The 22,446-nt window shown below is 37.1% G+C and overlaps 4 protein-coding genes across 19 annotated transcripts in view; 3 read left to right on the forward strand and 1 right to left on the reverse strand.

Annotated features, from left to right (window-relative positions):
• Positions 1 to 11,503, forward strand: part of LOC105428190 (uncharacterized) — a 29,820-nt gene extending 18,317 nt beyond the window's left edge. For 5 of the 12 annotated variants that reach the window (XM_011640339.2, XM_089072699.1, XM_089072692.1 and 2 more), the window contains 8 exons: positions 5,265 to 5,382; positions 5,461 to 5,592; positions 5,897 to 5,920; positions 6,323 to 6,355; positions 6,459 to 6,662; positions 6,806 to 6,925; positions 7,098 to 7,171; positions 8,348 to 11,503. In XM_011640339.2, coding sequence (XP_011638641.2) covers positions 5,265 to 5,382; positions 5,461 to 5,592; positions 5,897 to 5,920; positions 6,323 to 6,355; positions 6,459 to 6,662; positions 6,806 to 6,925; positions 7,098 to 7,171; positions 8,348 to 8,654 — 1,012 coding nt within the window. In that variant the 3' untranslated portion in view covers positions 8,655 to 11,503. Of the gene's footprint in view, positions 1 to 5,264; positions 5,383 to 5,460; positions 5,593 to 5,896; positions 5,921 to 6,322; positions 6,356 to 6,458; positions 6,663 to 6,805; positions 6,926 to 7,097; positions 7,172 to 7,379; positions 8,195 to 8,218; positions 8,229 to 8,347 lie in introns of those variants that run through there. The other 7 variants (XM_011640346.2, XM_089072696.1, XM_089072698.1 and 4 more) reach the window with 7 other exon arrangements.
• Positions 11,504 to 11,640: 137 nt separating this feature from the next.
• LOC105428185 (unconventional myosin-XIX) lies at positions 11,641 to 17,673 on the forward strand. 2 transcript variants are annotated; one of them, XM_089072700.1, is made up of 13 exons: positions 11,641 to 11,935; positions 12,016 to 12,254; positions 12,736 to 13,059; positions 13,166 to 13,430; positions 14,193 to 14,456; positions 14,583 to 14,818; positions 14,896 to 15,072; positions 15,318 to 15,544; positions 15,614 to 15,765; positions 15,828 to 16,043; positions 16,285 to 16,928; positions 16,995 to 17,078; positions 17,184 to 17,673. In XM_089072700.1, the coding sequence occupies exons 1-13, from the start codon at positions 11,902 to 11,904 to the stop codon at positions 17,277 to 17,279; spliced, it is 2,958 nt and encodes a 985-aa protein (XP_088928826.1). In that variant the 5' UTR covers positions 11,641 to 11,901; the 3' UTR covers positions 17,280 to 17,673. The 2 variants fall into 2 exon arrangements, with proteins under 2 accessions (XP_088928826.1, XP_011638631.2); XM_011640329.3 differs by having other exon boundaries at positions 15,336 to 15,544.
• On the reverse strand, positions 12,650 to 21,075 carry LOC105428186 (uncharacterized). Of its 4 annotated transcripts, XR_016138339.1 has the most exons (12): positions 20,764 to 21,075; positions 20,489 to 20,672; positions 20,056 to 20,392; positions 19,522 to 19,753; positions 19,333 to 19,430; positions 19,043 to 19,234; positions 18,842 to 18,969; positions 18,559 to 18,763; positions 18,222 to 18,487; positions 14,323 to 14,426; positions 13,105 to 13,315; positions 12,650 to 13,004 (listed from the first exon to the last, which is right to left on the reverse strand). XR_016138339.1 is itself a non-coding variant. In XM_089072729.1 (10 exons), exons 3-10 carry the CDS (start codon positions 20,293 to 20,295, stop codon positions 14,393 to 14,395), a joined length of 1,395 nt encoding a protein of 464 aa, XP_088928855.1. In that variant the 5' UTR covers positions 20,296 to 20,392; positions 20,489 to 20,672; positions 20,764 to 21,075; the 3' UTR covers positions 13,787 to 14,392. The 4 variants fall into 4 exon arrangements, 3 of the variants coding, with proteins under 3 accessions (XP_088928855.1, XP_088928854.1, XP_088928853.1); XM_089072729.1 differs by lacking the exons at positions 12,650 to 13,004; positions 13,105 to 13,315 and having other exon boundaries at positions 13,787 to 14,426; XM_089072728.1 differs by lacking the exons at positions 12,650 to 13,004; positions 13,105 to 13,315; positions 14,323 to 14,426 and adding an exon at positions 17,305 to 17,878 and having other exon boundaries at positions 20,489 to 20,616.
• A 167-nt stretch (positions 21,076 to 21,242) lies between these two features.
• l(3)87Df (cytochrome c oxidase assembly factor COX20 lethal (3) 87Df) lies at positions 21,243 to 22,259 on the forward strand. Its single transcript, XM_011640328.3, has one exon. It carries the CDS (start codon positions 21,399 to 21,401, stop codon positions 21,750 to 21,752), a length of 354 nt encoding a protein of 117 aa, XP_011638630.1. The 5' UTR covers positions 21,243 to 21,398; the 3' UTR covers positions 21,753 to 22,259.
• Positions 22,260 to 22,446: the final 187 nt, after the last annotated feature.

Here is a 22,446-nt window from a genome sequence, read left to right on the forward strand (position 1 = left end):
CGCAAAAAGCACGTATTGATCAATCTGCGGCGGAATGTCCCGCGGCGAAATATTACGCTCTTATCAGAGGGACCGAGCGCGCGTTGCTCGCCGAAATAAAAATGGTAAGGAGCTTTACCATTTTTATTTCGGCGGATCCATCGTGATATAACATTTATTTTCTCTCGACTTATCTTCTCGATTTTCTCGCCTTGTGTTCCGAACGAGGCGTGTTCCCTCGGGAAGGAAAACAGGCGAGCGCGCGGCAATTTTCATTTTCAAAGGTGTTGCCTCTCCTCGGATGTGTCGCGCTCGCCGTAGCGGAAACAACTTACGCGATGTAACTTCGCTTCCTCGTGCGGTTTTACCTGTGTAACGGTGAACTCTTTCGGTCTATTTGCTAAAACCTCTCTCGGCGATAAGCCGCGGTCGACGACATAAAATAGTGTCGCCGATTATTCTCGAGCGAGTTCACATACCGCGAGACTACAAATCAAATGTAACGTAAGAAGCCCATTTCTTCTTTTGATAAATAAATCAATTAGTAGTAGCGATATAAGTACATATATCGTTAGAAATATATATATATATATATATATTTGTTTTTAAATAAATATATATAATAGTTATTATAATATATAATATATAATATATAATATATAATATATAATATATAATATATAATATATAATATATAATATATAATATATAATATATAATAGTTACTATAATAGTTATTATACGTATAATAAATATATATTTGCTTTTATAAAAACGAACAACGAAGCGGGGAAATTGCCTCGGCAAATATTCCGGAATCGATCTCGGGCGGCCTCCCCCGCGGGATAATTTATTACAAAACGCAGACAGGGAGCTCGCAGATGCTCGACGAAAGGGAAAGAGCCACGAGGGATTTCCCGAGGGTGCAGGATTCCGGTAGACCGCTCGTGAAGAGAATCGAGAAGTGCGTGCCAAGTTATAATATCGTCAGGCACGAAAAACCTTGGGGAGTCTTATAAATCCCCATATTCTCGTTCCGCTGGAGCCAAGTCGGTGGAAAACCATATCGGGAATCGAGGGGCGAGAGGAGGGCAGACGATGACTGTGAATCGTGATTTTAAGGGCCAAAGGACCAGCTGGAGCTGGAGTATTGATCGTCTCGGTGGCGAGCGAATCCTCATTGTTGGGCCGATCCGCAAATGGCTTTCTCGACAAAAACCTTGAAATCGTTCGGGAGAAAAATCCTTTGGGACGTGCTTCAATGAACGGAAGTATGTCGACGATTTAGAATTAGATTGCTATCGACTGTTACAAATTCCTCCTATCGCGTGCGCTCGATGACGAAGCACTTGAGTCACAAGATCCCCGATACGGCTGATAAAACAATTATAAATGGGAACCTTGCTGTCTACAGATGCTTTAAGAAATGGAATTTTATTAACATATATTTAAAAAATGGAATTTTATGTAAAACATATCTGTAAAATATCTGTAAAATTAATATTGTCCGATCAAGCTGTGCTACGTTCCTATATTTTCTACATAAACTATTTATGTATATAAATAAGGAAATGCGACACTCTGATTGGATAATATCGATTTGATATCGGAATAAATTTTCTACATGTCGATTGAAAAGCCATTTGCCGCTCCTAATGGACGAAGCTAGTCGTTGACCCCGCTGATATTAATTTTAGCAGAACTGTCACAACTGTCCAATTAGAACTGACAGTTAATGAAATATTCATCTCGCTGAATTTGGACGATGGGAATAGCGTGAATTTGATAATTAGTCCGATGGTCCTTTACATTTATTCCTTGCAATAGGATTTTATTCGAGAGTTGTTCGAGGCTCATTAGCTCCGATGAAATTCCGACTGAGAAAACGAAAGGATCTCCTCGTCAAGCGTAAACTATTACAATAATGAGAAGCAAGAGGAGGGAAGAGGTCGGGAAACCCACGAGTTTAGAGACGAAGTCGTCTCCCGCGGGGAAGATCGGTATCGTTAAACTTCGGTATCGCAATAGTTCCCGCAGCTTTTTGCATTATCACCCCCACCAATCTCGCGTTCACCACCTCCTCCCTGCTGTCTGCAGCTGTTCCCCCTACCGTTCTTCCCTACCTCCTCTCCGACTTCTCTTTCTCCTCTCTTCTCGCCGTCCACCGCGACGACGAGATATCGAACCGAGCTCGTCGCCGTAGTGCGAGGTGCGCACGCGTTCCTTGTGTGTATCCCCCTCGGCCGAGGGTGTCCTACGTGATCCTGATTCTGTATCTACCCGCCGGTGGCGGCCGCAGGTCACTCCGGCGAACGCACCGGCCAGCGTCGCGGCGCCGTCCGTGTCCGAAACCCTCGCGCGGAGGTGTCCTCGCGTTCCTCGCGAGGAAGTCCTCCCGACGACGACGAGAAAGGGGACTGCGAGGCGATTCCTAGATGCGACGTCCAACGGGTGGACGCCTCGCGTCTCGGACCGGGTCTCCCGACGCGACGAAAGTGAAAAACTCCGTTTGACGAGCGCGAGAGTGTTGTGCCTATGAGAGCCTACTTCGCGGCAGGTGTCGACCAGGATTCCCGTCGGGAATTCTCGATCCTGGCCCGCCGCGAGTCGCGCGGGAACGTAGTGTGACGTTCGGCCAAGTCCAGGTAGAAAAGACGAGACGGTCTCTTCCTTTTCCTCCTTTGTTCGTTTCGATCGTTTCTGGAGCCGCGTTCTTGGCCCTTATCGTTCTCTCCTTGTCGCGCTGTCACGTGAATCCTCCTGGTCTCGGATGGTATCGCGGGTGCGTTTATTATGATACACCGGACCACGCGAGGCCGCGGTCGTATATTTAACATGGCATTAAGGTTCGCAGTTTATAAATAGTCGCGAAACATAAACCTACGCTGTCCTCGCGGTGAATCGATTAATCGGATTAGCGCGAACTACATCGCTTATCACGCGATGGTGCCGCTTTGGAGAAAATTGCCGAAATTGCGTTGCGCCGTTTCAGCACGGAAGCCTCCGCCAATTATTTAGTTCGCGTCGGGATCGCCTGATTTCCCACCGGAATGAAATAAACATTCGGCTGGAGGTTCATTAAAGAAGCGACATATTCAAATTTTTCGTGGGGGAGAAATGAAATGACCGCACTCGGGTAGTCGTTTGATTCGCTGCTTGAAACGTGCACGGGACGCTTTTGCGAAAAAATGGCAAATGTTCCGGTGGAGATTTCGATAGGATAACTTTCACTTGCGACCGGATGACTCACCTCCTTCCGAGTCCGGGTCTGAGATTGTTATGAAAATGAAGAAAAAAACGAGGTAGGGAAGAGTGGAAGCGCTAACGAGCGAGTTATGGCGACGCAATTAGCCGGGAGTGTGTTGAAGAGACACGATAAATTACGGGGGTGGGAGCGAGATAAATAAATTATTCTCGTCTCCAGAAACTAACTTGAACAGATGCGCAATTTTCCGACGCGCTTAACGACCGCTCGATAATTTACAGCGCAAATAACTCGCGATGTGTGGAAAAAAAAAGGGAAAGACAGAGAGAGACTCGTTAGTCAGTCCGCAAAATATTGCGTTACCGCTATCCGAGCGGCGATCTAGATCGATCTATAGATCACGTTCACTGGATTTCTATTTTTTTTTTCCTTTTCCCCTCCTCAGCCGCACCGCCCGTTTACCTGCGGCTGCCGAGTCCGACCGTAAACGAGTTTCCATTTACGTTCGTTATCTCGTTGCAGCTTCATCTTTGATGTGATATCGGCGAGCTGAGCGTATAATCGTCACAATCCCCGCGCGCTCGCGATCGCGATCGAATTTGCGTAACTCGGCGCAAGAAGATTGCGAAACGCACACGCGTAATAATTCGGCGCGCGAGCGCGCGGCCGCGTCTCGGGAAAGTGACTGCGTGTCTATCGAATTACTCATCGCCCCAGCCGCGGCTGGATCTCCCGCGCCGGGTCCTCCTTCATTAAAGTTCCTCGTTTCTCATCCTATCGCACGTTTCTTCCCCGTTCCCGCTTTTCTCCTTCGACTGCAACAGCCTCCTTCGCGACGCGCATTCCGTCCGCGGCTAAATATGCCCGTCCGTGCCGCATCCTCTATTTACATTATCTCGTTTCCCGCGCGCGAAGCGAACCTCGCCGGCGGACTGTCACGTCCAGCAATAAACATAACAAAGGCGCGACAGCCTTTCGCGCGTTAAGCACAGCGCGTCGAGGAGAAACTGCCGACGAGGACTGACGTGAGATCCTTCTCCTCCTCCATCTCCTTCGCTTCGTGAGATTCCCTTCGAGAAGGCTGGACGGTGCCTTCGTACTCTGAGCGTTACGAGCGGGCCGATGACCCGCTCGCGATTACCGGGAGGCGACCGACGATCCGGTTGAGGGAGCGCGAGGATGGCCTCCTCATTCGAGAGCGCGAAGGGCGCCCGGAGGCGCACCACCGGCCTACCGACGCGCGTCCGCGTCCCCGTCCCCGCCACCGCTGTCGCCGCGAGCCTGGAGAACGGCACCGGCGGCGCCGGTGCCGAGGACGGGCGCGACGACTCCGGCCTCTCCTCCGAGAGCTCGACGCCCACGAACGGATCGCCGCCGCCGCGGCAGCCCAGGGCGTCGGGCAGCGCCGGCCAGATCACCACGTCGGGCATCGGCGTCGCGGCCACGGCCTCCTCTTCCGCCGCGGCCTCATCGCGAGCCAAGAATAGTTCCGGAAGGTAGTGCCTCTTTCACTCCGCTTTTCTCTCTCTTTCTCTCTCCCTCTTTCTCACCCCCTCGGGAAAAGAGCGGAGACCCGTTTCAGATATAGCGTAGGAGAGATACGAGATAGCGAGGAAACGCAGGGATTAGGCGCCGCACGCTCGTCTGTTCGCTTTTTTTTTTTTTTTTTTTTTTCCATTATTGAGATAGCGTGACTACAATGGGAATTATGATAATGTGCGAATATGCTTACTTCCTGTTGGTTCCCCGCTGAATATTTTACATTTACAAGAAAACTTGCTACTTAGCGTATACTCGTTGTTTTTATGTGTAATTTATTTCTCGATGTGATGCATGATAAATAGAATTCTCATCTTGTTCCGTTTCACCTCCTTTTTCAGCGAATGAGAAGGATGGATTAATCAGGTAGTTTTTTTTTTTTTTTTTTTATCGAGATACACCTCTATAGTTAACATTTTTAGGACCTCGATTTTGCTAGAGCTCTTCTTCTTAAAGGTTTTAGAACTTCCGATGCGATTCAAGGAGACTGAACGCAATTAAACGCGTAAAAGTACAGTGGATTTCGCTCTTTTTGTTTCAGAATCGGAAGTGACAGGATGTCAAGGCTGTTACGCAGCAGATCGGGAACGGAATCGCCTCGTTCGTTAGACAACATGCGCAACCGCCAAGTTTCTAGTCCTATGAGAACGTCGGGAAGTGTAAGTTAAAATTCTACGCTTCTTTCAGTCTCTCACTCGATTTATTTGGAAGCGTTTCTCATTTCGCTGATATTGTAGGTGTCATCCTCGTGCGTCGATTCCGGAGACGAGGCCAGCCTCAGGATAGACCGCGGAACGTATCAGTACATGTTCCAGGATATCGTCTCCATAAAGACGATGCTCCTGAAACTCAAGCGGGTCCTTCAGGAGGTATGACAATGCACAGCGCACGCTTGGTTTACACTTACGCCAGAATTTTGCACGTCGCTTCTTGCGATCGTTTCCCGTAAATGTGTTTTGCGCGTTTTACGTGCGGCGCCGAGGCGACTCGGGTTTACCTCTAGCCCGCCTTTGATTCACGCCACACATTTGTATCTTTGTTTTTACACGACCGACAAACGTCATTCCGTTACTTACATACGTACACGGTACATTTATGTTTTTGCCCATTTATTAACACGATCTTTTTTATTTTTCATTTTTGTCGTCGTCCTTCCTGATTTTGCGTCTCAAGTCAGGAGAGAACGATTTGACGAGGGTACGTTGCATTGATTTTCTTTATCGCACTTATCACTAATTTTATTTATGTCACCTCGTTTGCATGCATGTGTGTATATTTATTTAATTATAATAATGTGATATGTATATATATATATATATATATTTTTTTTTTTCATACTATATTATATATCTTTATCCATGGGATTGAGTAAAAGTTATGAACGCATGAAAGTTGTGTACGCGTACACATGAAATTACGAAAGAAATACACACGTGAAAATGTTAATTATAAGAAAGTTGTAATTACAAGAGAAAGGTACACGAGCGTTATTATTATGAGATTTTCATCTTTGCTATAATTTTACTCGATCCTGGCGATAAATTATAAAAATTCAAATATTAATGTACAAGATGCTAATACCTGATATTGATCTTTTAGACAGAAACTCTCAATCCATTCGATAATCCGAAGGTGAGTGCATGTTACCTTCTATAAAATTTAACTCTTGCTCAATGACATTAAATTAAATGAGAAATGACATTCGACGTTTTTTTTTTTTTTTTTTTTTTTTTAGAATGGCCTCTTCTGCAACCTGAACGATGGTGGAATTAATACGACCGACGTGAGCACGTCACCGGGAAGCGGTGGTAGCAGTATCGCGGACGAACTGGCGGATTTGAGGAGGCAAGTAGTGTTCCTTCAGGGCCAGGTAGAAGATCGGGATCGTACGATACAGGTGCGGGATCGTACCATCGAGCTACTTGAGGTAAATAACGAGGTAAATCTCTCTCGCGATTAATCGTATCGCTCTGTACCAAAAGCAAAAAGCACGCCTCGACGGAGATCTAATCGGTAATCGTCTTCGGAGCGAATTGTTTGTCGAAGCGAATTTCCAAAGTGATCGAATATTAATCTTCGCAGCTCCAGATGTCGAAGCTTCAAGGACCTAAGAATGGCGACGCACAAAGCTATAGTCTAGCGACGCGCAACAACAATATCCCTTCCGTGCACACTTCTAACGCCGCCACGCAAACAGAGAAGGTATTATTTCCTCGCGCATTACTCGATTACCACGTCGTATTGATTCTGCTTTTATATTGCCGTTATCAATCGTGGTGGTCGCTTTTGTTTTCCGATTGCGTTCGATTCGTTATAGCTATTAACGTTACCTTATCGTCGCATTCGATTAAAAGGAAATTGTTTGATTGCGTAGACACGTCCAGTATCGGCGGGGCCTTCGCTCCTACAGTCACTCCCTCAGGATGGTGTCATGGGGCCTCTCGTTAGGTGAGAATTTCTCCTTTTTTTGAACAACTCTTAGTACACTTAATCTATAATCTTCATTCGATGTAAACTATCTCTTAATGCTTAATTATTGTCATCAACGATCGAAAGTTACATTTATGCGAATTACGCTTATGCCACTGACACATATCGTGTTAGATATTTTCTCTATTATGTGCATCATAAATAATAATGTTCTTTTTGCTGCTCTGGTCCCGTCCTTTATTCGGGTGATTCCGCGCGATGCAGCTTCAGGATCGGGAAGGTAGAGTGCGTCAGTCTGTGTGACTTGATATTGGGATATGTGCTCCTCTCTGCATTTAATGCCCTCATATTCATGCACCTCTTTTATTTTCGTGCCACTTGTTTGACAATTCGTTATTAATGACCGCGTTCACATTTTGCATGAGAACGAGTAATCCGACTTTTCCTTTGTTTCGCAATTTTCGGCTAATCGACGAGGCAAATCCTGTCAGAGCGAGCTGGTCAAATTTATTTTAAACTACTACGCTTTGTTATAGCAGCCTTTAATAAATATAATTATTTTATTGTATAAAGTATAGTTTTTCATATATATATATATATATATATATATATATATATATATATATATATATATATATATATATGATTTACCTGTGTGCATTATATTTTTGATGTAATTTATTCGAACATAATTATAATGTAATTTTTTTTATATTTATATTATTCAGTTCAGTGAGAACGAAAGTAAAATTGATTGCATTATGACTGAAAGCGCCTAATCGTAATTGAGCCTAATTTTTTTGTTGTAAGAGTAATTTAGTAAATTACCGCTACTAAATTTAGTAATTTAGTAAGATATCTTCAACTATATGAACGTAGATCGTAGATCGTTGCTTGCCATCCGTCTTTATAAAATCGACGTTCCTAGCATGCAACAACATTATCTATTCTTTCAACATCAGTGTGATAAATTACACATGTGTGATAAATTACTTTGACATGCCCAATTTTTTGCGATAAAATACTCGATTTATAATCCGCAATGTTTCACGCTGCCTTGAATAGCCGTGTGCGGTGAGTCTTGAATTTTCTTTACTCGATTCACTCAGAATATCCTCTTAAATCAAAACTTTTTGTTACACTTCCCACTCTCTCCCCACTTTATTTCTTACGGCAATAACTTCTCGGTTGCAGTTGGAGTGACTCGTCGGATCGTCAGCGACCATCACTGCTCTCCGAGCTTAATCCCGCCGGGAGCCATCGCAAGCCAATTGAACGCTTACCTCATACGCTAAGAGTCCGTCAGGAACAGATCCCATCACGTCGCGTCAACGTACACGCGAGGAGGCACTCGTCCGAGTGCGTGTCCGGCTCGCCCATCAAGCCAAAGGACTGCGCAAAATTGCCATGCGATCTGAACGATGCGGAGCAACGCGACGTCAAAATAGAAGGCAACACGGTCAAGTCCCTCATTCCGACACCTAGGAAACTTCGGCTTTAACGACACGTCGATTATATATTATCTTCTTTGCGTTTACGGCAACGTTCCTTTTTTCGCTCCAGATGTCCGCATCCTCGAGATACAGATCTCCGTACAGCCTGAACTTCATCTGAAATTTATCTTATGAACAGATCATTCGATTCATATTTATGATCTCCTACTCAGTAAACGCCTACTCAGTAAACTGAACATGAATCTACAATGATTTCAATTATATTGTAAATTACAGTAATTCATTGGATTACACATATGCCGAATAGAAATTTAATCTATGTAATTATTTGATCGTGTTTTTTCTGTCAGGCGATCTTCGACCGATTCGGACGTCTACAAAAGTATTGCAAAACGATCTCTCGTTCTACTGTCCGTGCTCGTAATTAGTTTTTTTGCGCATCATGACGTTTATGTTCCACGCATTAATGACATAATAGCGTCGTTTATGCGATCGTCTTGATATAATTCGTTATCATATTTATGTAACGTTGTACAGAGAGTACATCATGTGAGTCTATCACCATCTGTTCCCGAGTGGATATTTCCGACGATATGTAATTCGGGCATGAGTACACTTCTCTCTTATTTTCTTATTGTTAACGGTACTTTTGATTTCCTCATTTAAATGTGATCTCAAGTGCAAAATTAGAAATTAGCGAATTATCTGCATTATGAAGTTGCGCCTTATCTGTCTATCCGGTAATCGATTTGGGACCTACACTTCGCATACGTGTGGAATTTTTCTCCATATGATCTTACTTTGGAAAGCAATCAGAAATGGAGGTCCTGTACGTTTCTAGTTTGAATCTTAATATTTATCGTGCAAATAACTTTTGTAATATAATTTATTGTAAATACAAATGCAAGAAATTGATTTTAAGCATAATGTACAATTGAGAAAATTCTGTCAATCTTTCAAAAAAGAAATTAAATTCAAAAACTTTCGATATTTCCTTTGGACACAAACGTACGTAACATCTTAGGATGTATAATTTCTATGTACACATTTAAATCTGTTTTCTTGAGAAAGAGTGATTTTCTAAATATATCTATTGCTTATTATTGTGCATTTATTAAACAAATTTTTTCACAGCTACGTTATTCGCTGTGATCCAAGAAATTAATCATTGTTAAAACTATTACAAAAAATGTTGTGTACAAAAAATATTCGTATTATGATTTGTCTTTATCGTTCGAAGATACCATAAGTACAGTTGGATAATTTTGAAAGAATTGCTCGAATGTGGCTTTAACTTGGTGGCTGCATTTCGTGACAAATAGGAATGATAGTAATTAGAAAAACCAGGGTACTATGTAAATTCCATGTTGTTTTAATTTATTGCGTGCTTGGTATGTGCTTGGTGCTAGTAAGTTTGTATTCCATATATGATATTTAGACTCTCCTGTTTTTCGCGTGATCACACCTACTGACAGTGTCGTCCAAACATATATTACAAATAAAAAATAACGATTTTAAATATATATCTGTATTAGCGTACATAAAGAATGATATCTTAATGTATTTCTGGAAATGTATATTTATGTTAGTGTATATAAGAGATATTCTCTATATATATGCTAAATATAAATTTTACGTATGCTTATATATATATTATATATATGATATCGTTATTCACTTTTATTCATAGATATATCTTAGTGATAGACTTATTCAAAGATATCGGCACGATAAGATATCAGAGAGATAACAATGAGCGAATCTTTGATTTTAAAATTATAATTGCATCATTTTATTTTAAATGACATTTTGAAAAGAATATTTTTATGTGAATTCATCTTTTTTTTCAAAACAATAAGGGATTGACTGCAAATTAGAGTACATCTATTTTTGTAAGAATCTTCAAAGTCTTGAAAAAATTGTCAGAATTATATATATTAGAAAAATATGTTTGAACATAAGAAGCACGAATAATTTCAAATCTTGTACGCTGCTCTATTATCAAAAATTCAATCCTTGAAAGACTTAAAAAACTTGCAATTTAACTAAAGTTATTTTTCTTATTCTAATAGCTCATAATCTTATAATTATATTAAACTCTTATAATTAGATCTATAAATTGTTACATTTATATAATCTTAACTATAATTATAACAACCTTAATGATCTTTTGATAATTCAATCGATGTATATTCTGATTCGCATCTAATTTCTTATCTAATTATCTTGAGAAGAAAGATAAATGATGTAACAATAATTATTTTTATAAAATACAAGCTCAAAAGCAATCTGACAAATATCTCTCGTGTCGTATAATATTTTGCAGTAATAATTTACAAAATATTTCGAACAGACTGAATGAATGAATATCTAGAAAGAATCACGGATATCAGGAGAAACTAGATATTATATGATCATTGTATATTTATTTGTTCATACTTTAATTTATAGTAATTATATACGAAAATAAGAACAGGGATTATGAGAAGAAAATGCAAGTATGAGAATGAAGAAGAAAAAAAGGGATGATATATACATATATCTAAATATATGAAATCTCATTAATTTTTTTAAGAAATATATAATAAAATAAAATGTGGAGATTAGGAAAATGTTAGTTTTTTCGCAGGATCTTCGCAAAATACAGTCAAGTATTTAGAAATGTACTGAGTAGTTTAAATTCACTTGCTACTAATAACGAATACAAATTAATAGATCTGATATGGAATAAGTTAAATGGCAATTTCATTGATATTATCGATGAACAATCGACATTAATGTTAATCGTCCGCTACACTTTCGAAAAGCGAATCTGCGACCAGTATGAAAATTTCGGAAATCCTGTTTTGTCGCATATAAAAGTTATGGCAAATAAAGAGTATACGTAATACAGTGATTTACGTGCTTGTTCCATGCAAACGTCCTGATACATTTTTTTTTTTATTTTTGTTCAGACACGATACAAATCAAGCATCAATTTGCATATTGATGAGTGAAGTTCCCTCCAAATTTCGTCATTGTTTCAAAGCATATGTCACTTTTGACGTAGCACACATTTCTGTAATTTCCCCCCTCATCAATTTGATGCGGCCAAAACCTTGAATCGATTATTGTCAAACTAAAACGAGTATCAACAACGAGTCACGCACAACTCTCTGTATATATACACATAAGAACAATGTATACATTCGCAGAGGTATTAACGTCCCGGTATTCGACGTATAGATTTTTCTCGCAGTACCTAACAACGTCGGTGCGTTACAGGAGTCCACTTGGTCCTATATCAGGGACACAATGGAAGACTTAAGCGCCGTGCCGCAGGAGAAGAGTATGCGCATTTTCTATATAATTCTAATGCAAAAATATACAATGAGTTTATCCGCCGTCAACCGGAAACTGTCCCAACAGTCGTAGATTATCTGCTGGAGCGTCTGCAATGTGGTAAGATTTACACGTGGGTCGGCACCCTCCTCCTAGCGCTGAATCCCAACGGCGAAATCTCCACCGGGGACATTTATGACCTGTCGCGAGTCGAGGAGTATGAAAATATCTGCGATGTGTCTCACAAGGAAGTTTCACCTCACATATACGCCGTGGCTGCTCGGGCGCATTACAGGATTGTTCAGAATCTTGGGAAACGGAGTCAGGTATATCCACCCATTCAAAAGATTTAACCCCTCCCCCCCTCTCTAAAACACCGTACTTTGAAGTCGTATTTTTTATTTTACTTTCGTCATAATTTAGGGTAGTTTTACTTTGTTGCATCGTTCTTCAGTAGCCAAGCAAATTAAATTTATAATTAAACATTTTAAAATAAATATACATAAATGTATATTAAAAAGCGAAAATTAATTTTCGGTTTATATTCCAAGATCAATGTTTGCTAATTATATTTTAAAATGTAAAATTATTTCTAAGCATGAAAAAGATTTCTATATATTCTCCGATCTCGACTTTGCCATATACTCCTCTATTTATAGCTATATAGATCAACCGTCTTCGGATTAAAATTATGATTATTATTAACGAACCAATGATAGTCTAACTTTATTCATTTATTTCGTATCTTTCTATACTCGCTATATAAGAACATTCGGCATTGACGACATTTCTACATCCTTCGCTAAGGTAATTGTTCTGAATGGAGAAACCGGAACGGGGAAGACCTTCAACGCGGTAAAGGCCCTAGAATTCCTGACCAGGAGTGCATCCGCCAACGCTGAGAGTTGGGACAGGGTTTGCAATATCGTATGGAACATCAGGGACGCTTGCCGTTTGATATCGCCCTTCACGATTGCGCCCACCGAGAGGAACCAAGTCAGCTCGAGGCATGTGCAGCTCGTGTGGCTCGAGTACGAGAGAGGCACCATATGCGGGGCGAAGATATCCTCCTACCTCTTGGAAAGGGACAGAGTAACGAAGGGATGCTGTAATTTTCAAATATTTGGCCAGGTGAAAGAGACTAGCTTAGCTAGCCGCGCGCGTTTAAAAAGTTACCTTCGTTATCTTCGTTACATTCGTTGTCCTTTCGCTAAGTTTCGCGAAATGCACTTCGCAGATGATGTCCGCGATAGAGAACATCGAATTCGCGGACTTGGAATTATCAAAGGATACCCGGTACTTCATAATAAACGATCTGGACGACCGAAAGATGCAGGAATACCGTGATGATTTCTGCGATACCGTGAGAGTGATGGATACGCTGAAACTTTTAGAGTGTCATAAGAAAATGATCTTCCGCGTCCTCGCCTTTCTCGTTCATATGGGAAATATTCAATTTGTGCAGGAGGACGATTATTGCAGAATCGACACCGATAATCTACGTATGTAATCGATATAATTACTACCACAATTATCGTGAAATAATTATTGTGCAGGGTTGGGTAAGCTAATGTTATATTTTAACTTAATTAAATTAAAGTTAATGGCTAACAAAATTAATTTAGTTAGATTCAAAATTACATGAACAAAAATTAATGTAGTCGAAAGTTGCATTAAAATTAAATTAAATTAAGTTAAATTAAAAGTTAATTTTAAAAAATATTATTCATATTAAATTAGAAAGTCGTAATTTTTTAAAATTAAAATATTCCACATAACAAAATAATTATAATATAGATTATCAAATAAATTTAATATTTTTTTGTAAATTAACTTTATATGAAATAACAAAGAGATATTGTTTTTTTTTTTTTTTTTTTAATGTGGGAATGCGTTTTTTCTTTTACAACTTTTTCTTCTACTAAATTCTTCTATTAAATTCTAGATAAATTTTTTTCACTTAGAAAAAAAACTAAGTTAAAGTTTATGTATTTTAAAGGGCAACTAGTTGAAGTCATAAATTAATTCGTTTAAAATGAACTAAGTTAAAGTTGTTAACTTTTTAATTTTATTAGCTTTAACTTTTAACTTTTTAACTAGTTATTAATCAATTAATCTGTTATTGTGAATAATCGATGCGACGATTATCCATAATAATTTTCATTCCACGAATAAAAGTGCAAAATGCGCTCTTCGTTGACGATGAGCCGTGCATTAGGAAAAAAATAAAGGCTCGGCGACACTTGATTTCACGCAATTTTCAGAATCTAAAAGAGCTCTGGAGAACTCGTGCCGAGTAGCTGGTATTGACAAAAAATCTTTAGTCAAGTTGCTCACATCTACTTTGATAAATCCACGAAACAGCGGGAACACTAAATGCCGACGCAATCTTACCACGATCGATGCTTGCCGCTACCGATTGCACAGCATCATCCGCTACGTGTACGATCTTGTCTTCCAGTGGCTAATCACCTTCGTGAACAGAATTTTGTTGTCTCCTGCAATATATGGAACCAATGAACAATTGGGTATTAACATTTTCTCGATACTATTCAAAACAAAGCCTCAAACAACGTAGCTAAAAAAAAAAAAAAAAATTAATTCATCCAACCCTGTTTTAAAAAAATGAACTAATTCATCCAATCCTTTTTCAGGAATATTGGATATCTTTGGATTCGAGTGCTTTGCATCCAACGGTATCGAGCAGCTTTGCGTTAATTACGTCAACGAAAGATTGCAACAATACTTCGTGGAGAAGTATTTGCTATCTTGTCGAAAAAATCTGGAGATAGAGGGCCTCATTGGCAATGAGGAACCGTCAGAAATTGTGAAATCCTACGAAGATCGCGTAAACACCATCGAGAAATATTTGTTCGCTCCTCTAAACGATGTTAATATCTCCAGATGGTATTTAATAAACAAAATCCATTAATAAAAAAATTAACAAGATAAACATTTTCGTCGCAGGTGTGTCTAGCGACAGTCCAGAATGACATGTCCACATTTATATCACAAATATGCGCTAGCAGTAGACTCGCAACGAGGCGATTTTTAAACGTGAAAAATGAAAATTTCGTCGTGCAACACTACGCCGGTCCCGTGAAATACTCCATCTGCGATCTGCTTTCCAAAAATACCGACAAGGTAGTCAGATAATAATGTTGACAAAGTTTGTCGTTGTTGTTTTCCCATCAGACTGTAAAGTTAGAACCAAAGAAAGAATTCTTTGAAAAATTTTTCTTCAGATACAAAAAGATATATCGCTAATTTATCTTTGATTTTGGTATAGTTTTCAATTGTATTTCACAAATATTTGACAAACCTTTTGTAACGATTTTATTAATATATGTTTTAAGATATCTTGAAGAATTTCTAAATGCGTGTCTAAGATATTAACATATTTACAGATTCCGGATGAAATAACCACAATGTTCATGAAGCACAAAAAGAACACTTTTCTAGACATTTTTTTAAATCGAATGGAGGAAGAACGTCATTATAACAGCGGAAGAGCGAAAAAGCTTACGATGCTTTCAAAACTGCGAAGCAATGCGAACTTATTGATACGAGAATTAAGGGAGTGTGACACACATTATGTTCGCTGCATCAAGCCACGGTATAATATTTAGCAATAATGAGCAATAATTGTGTTTATTTTTTATGCAATTAAAAATACTATGTGCAGGCGGCTCGTCAACTGCGAATGGGATCGAGATGAGCTTCACAAGCAACTGGTTAACACGGGTATCTTTGATGCTTTACCTCTGGCCAAATGTAAATATCCGATTCACTTTGCCTATAAAGATTTCTACAAACGCTACAGAAGAAAACATACAGGTGAAAAATGTTATATATAAATATTAATATTATATATTCATCATTAATTTATTTTTCCGTAGAAATTTCCAATCTTCGCATTTATTGCAAAAACATAGTTAAGTTTTCCGTAACAATGGATGACGTTAACTCATCGATATATTATGGAAAACGTTCGATTTTCTTGACGGAATCTATGTTTTTGCAATTAGAAACTGCTAGAAGGAGATACCGTATCGAGTGTGTTAAGAAAATAGAATCTTTTTGGATAGAAAACAAACAACGTTATTGTGAAAAAAGTAAGTATACAAGTTCGTATATTTCTTTTGTAATGTAAATTTTAAGATGCAACAGAAATCTATTTGCCAAGGAAGACATGTAGGACGACGATAGTATAAAATAAAATATAAAAAATAAACATATCAAGTTACTCAAGTCTCGTTGTACAATTAGATTTCCGATGCTTTTTCAATTTACCAAAGCAAATCATTGTATTATATTGCAAAAAAATCGAACTAATTTATCTTACTATTTTTATAGAAAAACGCGACAATAAAATTATAGAGAGGAATGTGGCTGAAGATCTTCTTACATTCAAAATTACGGAGAGAGATATGGCTGAAGATCTTCTTACAATCATTAAAGCTGATTACCGCGACTTTCTTGCATGCACTTGGGCTCCAGACGGGGCATATACTATCACGCCTTTATTAGGAATAGAGATTTACGTACAAAAATATCAGCGGCAAAATACAATAGAAAATACGGATAATAATACTCGAACAATCGTTAATGTCACCTGTCAAAGCGAAATGACTGCGTCATCCCCATCAGATTATATCTTTAGTCTAAAAGTAGATGATGGATTAGATGGATTAGATAGAATGTATTATCGTCCTGAAGATTATCATAATGATAAAAAAATATTAGCTCACAAGTTTAGTAAAATTGCGTTTATATTCCGTTGGTTGCTAGGCGTGCAAGAGGCGATGTATGCAAAAAAGATTGAAGTTCTTGATGGGCCTCCAGAGCCTAAAAGGCCCCGATTAGATAGTGATTTCGATCAATCGATCGATGCCAATTGCAATGAGGATGTTAAGTCACAGAGCGAATTGCACACGCATTTAGACAATAAGTTTCATATAGAAAATAGATGTGAAAAGAATTATAAAGATCATAATGAGGTGAGTATTCATTAATAATTATGAATAATATACCTTACCCGTTTACATTCACAAAAAATTCTTTAGGATGAAAATATACATATCATACAATATGGCACTTTGATGCTATTCTATAGAAACAGAGTTCTGAGTCGACGTCGTCCGACAAAGGTAAGTGTTCCGGAATAAACCGGAACTATGAAGAAAAATTAAAAATTAACCGCTTTGAAAAAAAAAATTAAAAAAAAAAAACCGCCTTTACTATCTTCTTTTCAGATACCAATTAAAATGCATACTCGTCTAAGATGTTTAACTAATTCGCATTATTTAACATATACGCAATTACCACAGGGTCTAAAGGATTGTCTTTAGAAGGAAAATTTATACAAAAATGTAATTCGTAAAAAACCCGTATTCTTGCTACGCTAGACATATACAACTTAATAAATAATTTTTACACAATTCACAAAATAAAAAAGATCTTTGTATAATGATTTGAAATATAAGATTTGTGAAGAATCTCTTTCAGGAACTTCTTTTATTTCGACTGACATGAATTGAGACTCATGTCATAGAAAACAAGAAAATTAAGGAAATGTCAATATTGACATTAACAAAATTCTGAAGTTTCCTGAAAGAGGAATACATTGACGATCTCTTTAAATTTTAATGAATACAAATAGCTGTAACTAATTTATAACTAATATAATACAAAACGCCGAGATTAAGATATTCGACTAAATAAAACTTATATATTTTCATCTTATTAATTATCTAATTACAGGCACACATTTGCCAGATTATAAAAGTTGTAAAAATCCTTCTTTTTATCTTTAATCACAAGTAATCTACGTGATGCGACTAGAGCGTGAGAGGCCGGGAGATCATTTCTTGGGATTTGATAATCCGCTCTTAAAATAGCGCGTTTTAGATTGTGGGGTGGAACCGGACGAGCGCCAGCGAATGCAAATCTGTAATCACGTTCAGATTATATAGTAAAAATCATGCATTCAAGTGATTCTCTCTCTCTCTCTCTCTCTCTCTCCCCTCCCTCCCCCTCCCTCTCTCCTCCCTCTCCTCTCCCTCCTCTCTCCCTTCTATCCCTTTTACCCCTATATAAAAATAATTGACTCGCGATCAAAAAGTTTCAAATTTGATCTTAGTCTTATATATGTCTTGACTTATATAAAGCAGATCAAGAAAGTAAACGTTTTAAGTGAAGAAGTATGAGATTGTATTGTTTTGGAATTTGTTTTGGAAACAATAAATATATATTTATTACACATTCGCTTTGTTGAATTTTATGATACGTACTTTATTTCCCGCCTTGGTCCTCTCAGCTTGGAATCCGGAAAAGCCGATTGCCGATCCCACAGCATTCTATTGTTAAGCGAGGGTCTGATCTTAACATACTTCATCTTACTTTTGTTGATATTTAGTAGTGCACTTTTCTTAACTCTTCTCTCTCTTGTTCCGCGATTAATGGATAAATAAAGTAACAACGAGTCTCCGTAATATTCGATCAAAGGGGATAAATTTAAACAAGGACTCTGCGATTTCGTGAGAGCACAGACAGCTAGCTGCAATAATTACAAAAAAATTAATAAAGCAACATATACCTGAAAGATTAAGATATGATCTCGATACTAACAGCTATTCGATGCCAAATAACTGAATCAAATGAGGCGTAAAAATACAAAATATTTGATATGGAAAGTGTATGTGAGGCTTCCTGTTGGAAAAATATAAGAGGCTGAATGCTCGCTAACAATTCCACCGACATTATCCTTTTTTTGTGAAAATCCTTGCTCTCCATTTCAGTCTTTATAAGGACATTTTCCAATGTTGGTATGTATCTATTCACACATTTTTGAAGAATTAATTTTTCGTAAACATTTGTAAAGTGTGTAAGATTTTTTTGAATCTCGCATTACTTGTCGGCAATCGACGGCCAACGAAGCATCAGTTTGAGCACGCATTCCTTGAAGAGCACTTCTAAATTTGGATGTATGAAACTCTGACCCAACAGCAATTCTAGCAGTAATTCCGTTAATTTATCCACCTTTGAATAAACAAAAGAATCAAGAATATCTGCAAACATTCGGCTTGTACATAATTTTATCATTATTGATTACCGAATTAAGATGATAGGGATAGACAGCTTCGCTATTGCTAGCAATAGCGATTATAAGTTGACACGTTCGTGTAGAAACACGTGTATATTGTGCGTTATTTGAGATTACCATAGACCTAGCAATGGACATCAACTTATCTATGATTCCCTCATCGGCTAAATGCGCGTTGGTGAAACAGTCGTTAAGTAATACCTGAGAATATAAAAAAAATGTTGCGTTATTTGGTAATATTAAATTTGTAATATTAATGTTAATATTAAACAAAACATTATATATAAATTTCTACATACCTGAAAGGTCTTTTGAGAGCCATTAAATAAAGTTTTCAACGCACGTTTAGCATAATTATGACGTGCCTCTGTAAGCTTCATATCGCATATTTCAGATTCTGACATTAAAGAAAAAAATATTTCAACATAAAATGTATGAATTAAAACAAATATTTGTAAATAAAATGTGTAAACTTTTAAAGAACTTGCCTTGCAGAAAGGGCACATTACTTTGGGATAAATTCAATGGATCATTTATTTGATTAGCAAGATTGACGACAGACTCGCTAGGAACGTACACCTTTGCTTCTGTGTGATACTCCGGCATAGACTCTGGTGCACCAAAAACTGGATCTGCATCGCATAGGCTGGTGATTACTGCATTCACGTCCATGGACGTTAGGCGTTTTCTTTTACTGTGTCTCAGTCTTGTAACACATTTCTAAAACAAAAATGATTAATATATAAAAATAAAAGAAAAAAAATAAAGTATTATAGAAACTAATTAACATAGTTTTTAAAGTCTTATATCCAATTATTGAATATTTTGTATAATTCTTGAAACATTTAAATTTATACAGAATTATAACAATAAATATAATATTATAAATTATATTCCTAGAGTTCCCAAAAAATATTCTTTCAAATTCTTACTTAATCAAATATGAAATTTGCCTTCCTTGTTTATTCAAGGGAAATGGTTTAGACCACAAAGATTTAAATACCAATACAAATTGTCCTTACATGAAGAACTTCTCTCAAGCGATAAGAAGCATCTTCTGCTAATCGCTTTAAAAGAGGATCTGGCAATGGATGTATGCCTAGTTCCTCGCCAATGGCAGAGATCCATTCAGTACTAAGCATAGCATATTTCCTTGAGTTGTTATCACTTGCAATACTACTTGTGCCTGCATCTTTATTATTACTATTCACAAAAGAACTGCTATATCCCATAGCACCTTGATTCGATAATAATTCTTTCATGATTTCTGCTTCTTTTTAAATGTTATTAGAGATGTTATTACATAATAGTTTTATCAAGTTTATTGCATAGGAACACTCTATGATATCTCAATATTAGCTGTAAAATAAAAATAAAAGCAATTCGCAAATTATACAAAATCTAAAAATTATACATATTATAAAAATTATAACTGCATGAGTTATTTTAATTTACCTTCAAAATTTATTGTAATTTAACATGCAACATTATAATATAATCAAAACAAAAGGATTTTTAAGGTTGGATACAAATTATTTGGACTCAATTTTTCTTTCCATTCTTCCACTTGAATTTTTTCTTTACTGAAATTAATTAAAAAATATGAAGCCGATAGATTTATTACAATATATTTTCACATCTGAAATGAAATGAATATATAGATAATACATAAATATATTTAGACATTGGCAACAAAGAGAAACAAAATTAACAAAGATAAATTCAATTACAAATATATTTCCTTTTAATGCACAATGATTTTGTCGAAGCTGTCAACAAGCTCCAATGGGAGATTTCTTGAAGGAATTTCTTGACTGAAAAGTCACGAAATTTCGTATACACATGTATTTTAATTTAATAACAATATCACTTAGAAAGGGAGACGATTATACGTTTTTAAGGTTAGAATAACGAAAAGTCAGTAACTCTCGAACTGACATCTATTAGCAGTTATAGATCCTAATTTTCTTTTTGTAATTTAAAATCCCAAATTCTCAGAGACAGATTCTTAAAAATGGGAAAAATGTTTAGAAATTTAGGAAAACTCTTTTCGTGAAACTTCGAAAATCTTGAATTCTCTAAGAGTTTAACTAAATTATATTCTTAGATAACTTCCTTTTTCTTTTTTATTTTAATATTGCTTTATTGATTTTCAAAATTTTACGATCTCAAATCTCAAAAATTCTACAAAAAATATCAAATACTAGTATATTAAAATTATATTAAAATTTCAAATTATTGACACACGACACAAAGTGCAGAAAGTGCAACTGGGAGAATCCACAATTCATTAACTTAACCTTACTCTTGCTCTTGGAGGTTACGTAAAAGCATTTATATTGTTCTAAATAATAGAAGGAACGCGATGGACGCCGTAGATCCGATGGAGGACGATCCGTCCAAGGCGGTTATGCTATTCGGTCGGGACATCAGGAAAATTCCGTGCTTCAAGCAGAGCATGCTATATGGCATCTACGGCGGTATCGCGGCCGGCTTAGCCACCTTCATGTTTACGAGTCGCGGGAAGTTGGCGACGACCGTGGCTCTAGGATGTCAGTGGAGCGTCACCCTGACTTACTGGTGTGCCTGTCGATATAACTACGTGATGCAAAAGTACGAGTTAAACGATGTGAAGAATATTCTTCAAGGATCATCAATCGCCAGTGTAGAAGACAGCAATGTTCTTCAGGAGCAGCAGAAAAAATTGGTCGATGTGTAAGGACACTCTTCCAGTCAAAAAGACTTAAAATTATATGAAACGGATACATTACGTTACATTAACATAAACAGAATCGTGAGATCAACATTATGTATAATTCTGAAAGTTATATTAATATAACTATTTATTATGAAATTATAAATATATAATTATGTTAATATGAATATAAATATTATATAAAATATCTGAAAAAGAATATCTGAAGAACGTTTCTTAATTTTCTGAGCAGATTATGTTTAGCTCTTATTCATATTAGTTTGATAGGATTATTATTTCGAGTATCCATATATATATATATATATATATATAGAAATATTGTAATATTTTATTTTATATTGAGTATGAATTCACAATTTATAAATCTAGCCATTGTATGACTAGTATGCAATTGTATTATACTGCCAAACAATTAAAAAGCTTAAGAAAATGAAATAAATTGTTTTCGAACACTAGATATTTGTAATACTGATGTAAATACACAATGTATAATAAAAGTTACTTTTCAAATATATGTTTGATTTTTCCCCTTGTATTCTACAAGTATGATCATATTAAAATTATTTATATCTTAGTTCAAAGTCATTTATATAAGTCATTCTTCATGAATTGTGAAAATATTTATATCACTATACGCATGATAGAAAATATTGATAGATACAAATATTTTCACAATTTATGAAGAATAATTGACTTG

The sequence above is a fragment of the Pogonomyrmex barbatus genome, unplaced genomic scaffold (genome assembly GCF_055798465.1).
Source record: "Pogonomyrmex barbatus isolate J1 unplaced genomic scaffold, ASM5579846v1 scaffold14, whole genome shotgun sequence".
Taxonomy (NCBI): Eukaryota; Metazoa; Arthropoda; class Insecta; order Hymenoptera; family Formicidae; genus Pogonomyrmex; species Pogonomyrmex barbatus.

What these genes read in the sequence shown, in the direction of transcription:
- LOC105428185 (XM_089072700.1), top strand. Translation starts at nt 11,902, where the DNA reads ATGGAAGACTTAAGCGCCGTGCCGCAGGAGAAGA. An exon ending in CTACAGAAGAAAACATACAG is followed by an intron (nt 15,766 to 15,827) that starts GTGAAAAATGTT and finishes ATTTTTCCGTAG; the next exon opens with AAATTTCCAATCTTCGCATT. An exon ending in GTCGACGTCGTCCGACAAAG is followed by an intron (nt 17,079 to 17,183) that starts GTAAGTGTTCCG and finishes TCTTCTTTTCAG; the next exon opens with ATACCAATTAAAATGCATAC.
- LOC105428186 (XM_089072728.1), bottom strand. Translation starts at nt 20,295, where the DNA reads ATGAAAGAATTATTATCGAATCAAGGTGCTATGGGATATAGCAGTTCT. An exon ending in TTATTTGGCATCGAATAGCT is followed by an intron (nt 18,488 to 18,558) that starts GTTAGTATCGAG and finishes TAATTATTGCAG; the next exon opens with CTAGCTGTCTGTGCTCTCAC. An exon ending in GGACCAAGGCGGGAAATAAA is followed by an intron (nt 17,879 to 18,221) that starts GTACGTATCATA and finishes ACGTGATTACAG; the next exon opens with ATTTGCATTCGCTGGCGCTC.